The 8,193-nt window shown below is 45.5% G+C and overlaps 1 protein-coding gene and 1 pseudogene across 1 annotated transcript; both read left to right on the forward strand.

The window, feature by feature from the left end:
- On the forward strand, positions 1–906 carry LOC124695721 (expansin-A18-like). The gene is made up of 3 exons (XM_047228540.1): positions 1–127; positions 199–517; positions 594–906. The coding sequence occupies exons 1-3, from the start codon at positions 1–3 to the stop codon at positions 904–906; spliced, it is 759 nt and encodes a 252-aa protein (XP_047084496.1).
- Positions 907–3,252: 2,346 nt separating this feature from the next.
- Positions 3,253–4,169, forward strand: LOC124695724 (annotated as a pseudogene).
- Positions 4,170–8,193: the final 4,024 nt, after the last annotated feature.

The following is an 8,193-nucleotide window of genomic DNA, read 5'->3' on the forward strand; positions in this document are numbered from 1 at the left end:
ATGGCAAGTGGGAAGCGCTTGATCCTGCAGCTGTTGGTGGTGTGCTTGGCGGCGCCAGCGGTCAGGTCGGCCTGGCTCCAGGGCACCGCCACCTTCTACGGCGGAAGAGACGGCTCCGGCACAATGGGTACGTAGGAAGCTAGTTGAGCATCGATCATGGTTAGCTTGCGTATGCATGTCCTGATGATCATGCTGCAGGTGGCGCTTGTGGTTACTCGAACCTGTACGACGAGGGGTACGGGCTCAGCAACGCGGCGCTGAGCACGGTGCTGTTCAACGGCGGGGCCTCGTGCGGGCAGTGCTACCTCATCATGTGCGACCAGAGCAAGTCCAAAATGTGCAAGACCGGAAAGGCCATCACAGTCACCGCCACCAACTTATGCCCCCCCAACTGGGCTCTCCCCAACGACAACGGCGGGTGGTGCAACCCTCCTCGCCCCCACTTCGACATGTCCCAGCCGGCGTGGCTCAACATCGGCATCTACGAGGCCGGCATCATCCCCGTTGTCTACCAACAGTAAGCTTCATCCTACATTTACAAGGCATTGACAGGACATGACATGGAGGTTAACGATATCTGTGTCAATTTACAGAGTGAAATGCTGGAGGACAGGTGGGTTGCGATTCACCATATTAGGGTTCAACTACTTCGAGCTGGTACTGGTGACTAACGTGGCCGGGAGCGGGTCGATCAAGAGCATCTCGGTGAAAGGTACCAAAACCGGGTGGACTCAGATGTCAAGGAACTGGGGAGTCATCTGGCAGGGCATGTCGGGGCTGGCGGGGCAGGCGCTCTCCTTCAGTATCAGTTCCACCGGCGGACAGAACATCGTCTTCCAGAACGTCATCCCAGCGGGGTGGACCTTCGGCCAGACCTACTCCACCTGGCAGCAGTTCGACTACTAAGAGACCAAATCACCATGGTGTTTGGCATAGGATTGTACACGTAGTAGGACCATGAGTTGGACACGTTGTACTTGGATCCTATTGTAATGCTAGCACCACAAAGTACATCTATGAGACTATGAATACCACACCACGAGGACCTTGGCGATCGTTTGAGTAGAGCCTAATCTACCTGATCGTATCAAATTCTACACCCCAGATCCACAAACATCGAAAATTGGTTACACGACAATATGTGTGTTAAACATCATGTGTGCCTACCGTTGTTCTTTTCTTAAAAACGCCCTGATTAACTCTGTCGTCGACAAACGATCTGTCTAACTGCTGTGTCTTGAGAGACGATAAAAGCTATAGTATAATACAATAAACGAAGCTGTATATTACTCACATTTTTCTGAATTATCGTGGTATAATCACGTTGTCTTGGTAAGTACGTAGTCTGGTCCAAATTAGCAACAACTAAGAGGATACATAGTGTTGACGAGTTCAATGCACTGGCGGAGCCAACATGTGTTAGGGTGGGGGCCTGGGTGGGGATAGCATTTCATCGTAGAACATATTTCAGTGAGAAAAGGAAAAAAAACATATCAAAAACCTAGCTCATATATGCATCAGATTATTTTGGTTGCCCCACAATAATAATTTTTTCTGGATCCACTACCGGTTTAATGTTTTGCTAGATCACTAATATCTACCTGGAAAATACAGTTAGCTGCGACGCTGAAAGGATTTGAGAGGGCGTTGTAAGGTTGTTAGTTAGAGACAATTTTAGTTAGTGGGGTTGTTGTTTCCCTAAATAAATTAGTGAGGGTTGGGTTTTTTTTAAAAAAAAATCGCAGCCCAACATTTGCATCAATTGATGCACATGCCATTTATTGTATTGTTGTAATTGTATTATGACAACTTGTTACAATTCGTGGGTCGCAACAAGTCTCAACATGAGTAAGTAATCTAAAAAGAACCAATAACATGTAACGCTTATGCATCAACATACAAAGCGCCGATCAGTACACCAGCCACATTGGCTGTAAGACATACATGCTATCATTGCCAAATGGTTGCACCCAATATTTATATCCTGACGCTCCACCGTTGGCTCGAGAAAAGACCATGTATGGATCCAGCACATACTTAACGGGATAACCTGCTGAAAAGCTGAAAATGTTGATTTGTTAAAGATAAAGTCATTCCTCACATTTCATATAATCCATAATAAAGCGCAAACACCGACTCTAATGTGTCCCTTATCTTTCTTGGCTACTTGATCTAAACAGTTTCCAAAAATATGTATTGTATTTGCTGGAGGCGGAATATTGAAATTCATATAGATAATTCTCCATAAGTCTGTCACAAAAGGACAAGAAATGAAAATAAAGTCTATTGTTTCATCTTGATCACCAAAGCAATACTTAGTAAGTCCTTGAGAATTTCTTTTAACCAAATTTTCTTTGCAAGAATGAAATTTCTCTCAAGGAACCAAATAAAAATTCTGATTTAAAGTTAGACCTTAATCTTCCATATGTGTTTTCTAAGATAAACAGTATTATAATTAAGAAAATCTACATACCTAGACTTGACTACCCGAGGGAGCTGAACAACACCTAAACATATCTTAGCTATCAGATAGATGAACAAAATAAATCTCAAATGCCACCATCTCACACATTCATTTTCAGAAAGTGTTCGCCTAAAACCTATGTTCAGAGGAACCAATGCCATAACATTAGAAACCAATATGTCCTTGTGATTGACCATATTATATAAGGTAAAATACTACTCTTGTAAACATTGAAACACATTGCCATTAAGTCATCTTACTACCCAATTTTTTTTATAGGATCAAGATATAGCTTTCGCGTGCACATTTACAAACTGAACGGTCCAGAGTGTAGGTACCAAAATAATTGAACGGTTGAATATATAAAAGGAAGAATGTCAAATTAGTGGTTTGGATAGCCGCGTACTTAGACCGCGGAAGAACTTCAAATTGCTTTTTTAGTTAACGTAATCATTTCAGAGGGAGTTGAGACTTGAGACACGACATGGAAGTGCAAAACAAATGATTAGAAGGCGCAAGTCAAAGCTATGGACGTTACAGCCATGTGCATGCATTCGATCCTTCGTTGGAACGGCAGCATGATTATTCCTCGATCTCGTACCATCGGAATCCCGTTAGCACATATCCGTACGTCTCGGCCTCGATTCTACATTCTCTTCCTAGAGCTATTTAACCACCACCATTGTCATGACCATTCCTCGCCTCCAAATCCACCTATACGAGGATCAATCATCTCTCTGTGACTGTTGATTTCTCGTACGGTTCAGGGTTAGATCAGAAGAAGCTAGATGTCAGGTGGGAAGCGCTTGATCCTACAGCTGTTGGTAGTGTGCTTGGCGGCGCCGGTGGTCAGGTCGGCCTGGCTCCAGGGCACCGCCACCTTCTATGGCGGCAGCGACGGCTCCGGCACAATGGGTACGTACTAACTAGTCAGCTAGATGAGCATCGATCATGGTTAGCTTGCGTATGCATGTCCTGATGATCATGGTGCAGGTGGCGCTTGTGGTTACTCGAACCTGTACGACGAGGGGTACGGGCTCAGCAACGCGGCGCTGAGCACGGTGCTGTTCAACGACGGGGCCTCGTGCGGGCAGTGCTACCTCATCATCTGCGACCAGAGCAAGTCCAAAATGTGCAAGACCGGAAAGGCCATCACAGTCACCGCCACCAACGTACTTATGCCCCCCCAACTACAACCTGCCCAACGACAACGGCGGGTGGTGCAACCCTCCTCGTCCCCACTTCGACATGTCCCAGCCGGCGTGGCTCAACATCGGCATCTACGAGGCTGGCATCATCCCCATCGTCTACCAACAGTAAGCTCCATTTCACTTTTGCATGGCGATGATAGGACATGACATGGTGCTTAACAATCTCTGTGTGGATTTACAGAGTCAAATGTTGGAGGACGGGAGGGTTACGATTCACCATATTAGGGTTCAACTACTTCGAGTTGGTGCTAGTGACTAACGTGGCTGGGAGCGGGTCCATCAAGAGCATATCGGTGAAGGGTACCAACACCGGATGGACACAGATGTCCAGGAACTGGGGCGTCATCTGGCAGGGCATGTCGGGGCTTGCGGGGCAAGCGCTCTCATTCAGTATCAGCTCCACAGGAGGACAGAACATTGTCTTCCAGAACGTCATCCCAGCGGGGTGGACATTCGGCCAGACATACCCCACATGGCAGCAGTTCGACTACTAAGAGACTAAGCCACCATGGTGTTTGACATAGGATTGCAAACATAGAAGGACCATGCGTTGGTCACGTTGTACTTGGATCCTATTGTAACGCGTGTACGGTAAAGTACATGACTATGAATACCAAACCAGGACCTGAGCGATCGTTCCAGTCGAGCCTAATCTAGATATGGGGCATCTTAAAAAAAAATTGAGGTTGAACAGTGGGTTTTCCCACTGCATATTTTATTTTTATATATAAGGCAAAAAAAGAGTCCAAAAAGTCCAAAGTACAGCAGAAGAAGTGCTAGAGAAAAGCACCTCAAAACAAAAGGAGGTAAAGAGAAAAAATAATCTAGCTTACAACAAAGAGATCCATATCTCCCATCTTAAATTGGTAACTCGGCCATATATGTAATATTTTCTTCAAAACGCGTACCTCGATTGACTCTGTCATCAAACGATCTGGGTAACTGCTGTGTCTTGAGAGTATAATACATTCATCGAAGGTGTATATTACTCACATTTTTTCTGAATTATCGTCGAGTAATCTGTTGTCTAGGTACTTAGGTAGTCTGATAAAATTAACAACAACTAAGAGGATACATACTCTGGACGAGTTTAGTGTTTTGTTGGATCGCTAATAGTTAGGGGAGTGTTGGGAGTCCCCGGGGATCAAATCTCCCATCCCCGGGTGGATAACTGTTGGATAAGCTACTGGTAGAAAAATGACCATTGGTCGCGGTTCGCAACTGTCATTGGTCGCGGTTGCGCAACCGCGACCAATTAGGCGCGACTAAAGCCCCCCCTTTAGTCGCGGTTCCTTACGAACCGCGACTAAAGGCCCGTCCACGTGGGCGGCAGGCGAGCGCCAGGGCGGAGGACCTTTAGTCGCGGTTCTTCCGGCCAACCGCGACTAAAGGCCTCCCGCAGGGTTTAGGGTTTAGCCCCCTCCCCCTAAATCTGGTTTCTTTTTAATTTGTATTGTTTTATTTCTTTTGGGTTTTAATTTTGAAGGAGTTTCACATATTCTACCGTACTACATACATGCATATGAATGTACAATTTCAAACAAATTTGAAATTAGAACCAAAAAGAATTCAAGAGGAATATACAATATATATTCAATATCGGATGACCATATACAATTTTGAACAAGTTTCCATACATATTTAGTGCATATAAAGTTCTACGTCCTCTACATAGTGTTCTCCTCTAGGATCGATGACTTCCCTCGCGAACCATCCAGCTAGTTCCTCTTGAAGTGGTCGGAAGCGAGCTTCGGACTAAGCATCGTCCGGAGGTTATTCCTCCCGATGTTGTTCTCGGACGGCTGCCGCTCGGTGGTGTATCTCCGGATCCTCTCACAAACATAGTATCCACATAGATTGGTCCCCGGTGGCTGAATATCCCCGGTCGCAGTCTTTGCCCTTTTAAAATGTAGCTCTTTTTTGAATTCACCGACCTTTTGATCTACGAACCGTCTCCAAACCCTACGAGGCAAAGAAAATTAAATGAACAAGAGAGTTATTAATTAGTTACTTGATATTAGGAAATGATGAACAAAATAGGCCGATCGATATAGAGCGCAAACGAATGAAAGTAATTACTTCTGCATCATTTTTCTCATGTCGGCCCAATGCTTCGGATCCATATTCAGAGAGTCGTGGACGAGAACTGTGGAGTTCTGAATTTGAATTACTAGCAGAATCCAGTGGAACCTGCGGACACGATACATGCACAGTCATGCATAACTCATCGATTAGCCACATACCATGCATGGAATAAACAAAAGAGAATGTGCTCAAGACAGAAACACTCACCCAAAATGGTAAGGAAATAGAATATCACTTTTGAGTTCCTGTTTTATAAGAAACCGCCACAGGTCATCCTCCACGTCGACGGGGTGGTGTTCTAACACATATGAATTAACGATTTGTGGGTCAATGAACCCAACATCATGGGTGCGCCTTATTCGCATTTCCCGCTTCTTCATTCTCGCATAATAGCGTACACAACAAGATAGTTAGGACAATATATATATTTATAGTGCAGGCAATGAACGAGATGGGGTAGAAATTAATAAATCACTTACGAACATAGCAAGCCGATGATAGATTTGTCGAGCTCGCGCAGATTGAACAACTGGAACAATTCACTCCGATGAATTGTTATATAGTAATGTTTGAAGTGATGCTCGGGTCTAACTTCCGCATAAATATAGTCTTTGGCGTTTTTAAGTTTTATGTAAGCTCTGTACCAATTTAGCGGACCTGTCATTTGTCGAGGTAGATCCTCTTCCTCGCGCAGGCTCGACGAGAGGCCCATTCCGCACATATGTAAATACTACGTCCTTCATTGGCGCCTCATCAAGGCCTAACACTGCACGAAGAGTCAGACCTAAGTTGGCCGCTTGTTCTGTGGCACTCGCTACAGTCAATCCCTGTGCTGCCGCAGCTGCTATGATATCGGGGGCATCGCCCGGACCGGCGGCTTTCACTATGAGCGGGGCGATCGACTGTTTACTTTGTTCCCCGAGCTGGGCAACTTCTTTCCCCTTGACCGCGAGTGCTTGACTACGAAGTTCACGTTCATAGTCGTCAGGCAGATTCTTCGCGGCTTGGGACGGTGTGTTCAAAAATGACTTAGCCCAGCTCTTTTCCTTCTCAGAAAATAGTTGCTTGGGCTCGGGCTCTCTTTTCTTCTTGCAGTCCGCCTTCCATTTCTCATGCTGAGCAGCCACGACCGCTGCATTTTCCTCGACACTAAGTTCCCAAGACCTTGGGGTGAGAGGCTTTAGTGATGGCTCTGCTATCTTTGTGGTTGCAGGTACATAAGGCTCCGGGTTAATAACCCAAGACTGCTTCTGCTTCTTCGCCGGAGGTGGATTGGGGGGTGGCGTCTGATCACCCGCCGGACGAGGACTGGGGGGCGGCGTCTGCTTACCCGCCGGAGGTGAATTGGGGGGCGGCGTCGGCTGACGTGAAGGAGGTAAAAAATTTCTTAAGTCAAAATTTTGTTAAGTAAATTTTTTGTTAAGTTAAATTTTTGTTATGTCAAAATTTTGTTAAGTCAAGATTTTGTTAATTAAGTATACAAATTTTTGTTATATACAAAATTTTTTAGTTACAAAATTTTGTTAAGTCAAGATTTTGTTAAGTATACGAAATTTTGTTAGTATACAAAATTTTAGTTATAAAGTTTTGTTAAGTATACAAAATTTTAGTTACAAATTTTTGTTAAGTATACAAAATTTTAGTTACAAATTATCAAGTTTTACTTTTTTTTTGTTAATTTACCGTTGTTGTTAAACTAATTAACTAGTTAAAATTAAAAAGAACAAAAAAAACACAAAAAAAGAAAAAATCCGGCCCGGCCCTCTCTCTCCTTTCCGCGCGCGCGGCGGCGTCCGGCGGGCGGCGTGTGCGGGCGGCCGGCCGGCGCACGTCTGCGCGGCGCGGCGCAGCGCGCGGTGGCGGCATCGCGTCGTCTGGCGGCGGCGTGTGCGCGCAGGGCCGGCGGGGTTCGATCGGCGCGCGGCGTGTGTGCAGGCCGGGGGTGTTCGGCGGCGCGCGTGTGCAGGGGACGACGACGTACGGCGGGGCGGGGCGCGAGAAGAAGGTCGACGGCGGCGACGAGGACGGCGCGCGGCGGAGGCAGTTCGATTGGCGGAGACGACGAAGAGGCGCGGCAGTTCGGCGGAAGAAGAAGAGGAAGAAAAGCAGTGCGCGCCGGCCTTTAGTCGCGGTTGGGGACCCCAACCGCGACCAAAGCTCAATTTTCGGCGGTTTTGGTTTCCCGCGGAAAAGACCCTTTGGTCGCGGTTGGCCAGGCCAACCGCGACTAAAGGCCTTTTTCGAATTCATTTCTAAAAAATAAAACTAATTCATTTCTAAATGTGAAAAATACAAATAATATATGAAAAAATCAGAAAAATAAAACTAATTCATTTCAAAATTTTAAAAATACAAATAATACATCAAAAAATTCAGAAAAATAAAACTAATTCATTTCAAATTCTTAAAAATACAAATAATACATCAAAAAAT

Source organism: Lolium rigidum, chromosome 3, assembly GCF_022539505.1.
Source record: "Lolium rigidum isolate FL_2022 chromosome 3, APGP_CSIRO_Lrig_0.1, whole genome shotgun sequence".
Taxonomy (NCBI): Eukaryota; Viridiplantae; Streptophyta; class Magnoliopsida; order Poales; family Poaceae; genus Lolium; species Lolium rigidum.

What these genes read in the sequence shown, in the direction of transcription:
- LOC124695721 (XM_047228540.1), top strand. Translation starts at nt 1, where the DNA reads ATGGCAAGTGGGAAGCGCTTGATCCTGCAGCTGTTGGTGGTGTGCTTG. An exon ending in AGACGGCTCCGGCACAATGG is followed by an intron (nt 128 to 198) that starts GTACGTAGGAAG and finishes ATCATGCTGCAG; the next exon opens with GTGGCGCTTGTGGTTACTCG. An exon ending in ATCCCCGTTGTCTACCAACA is followed by an intron (nt 518 to 593) that starts GTAAGCTTCATC and finishes GTCAATTTACAG; the next exon opens with AGTGAAATGCTGGAGGACAG.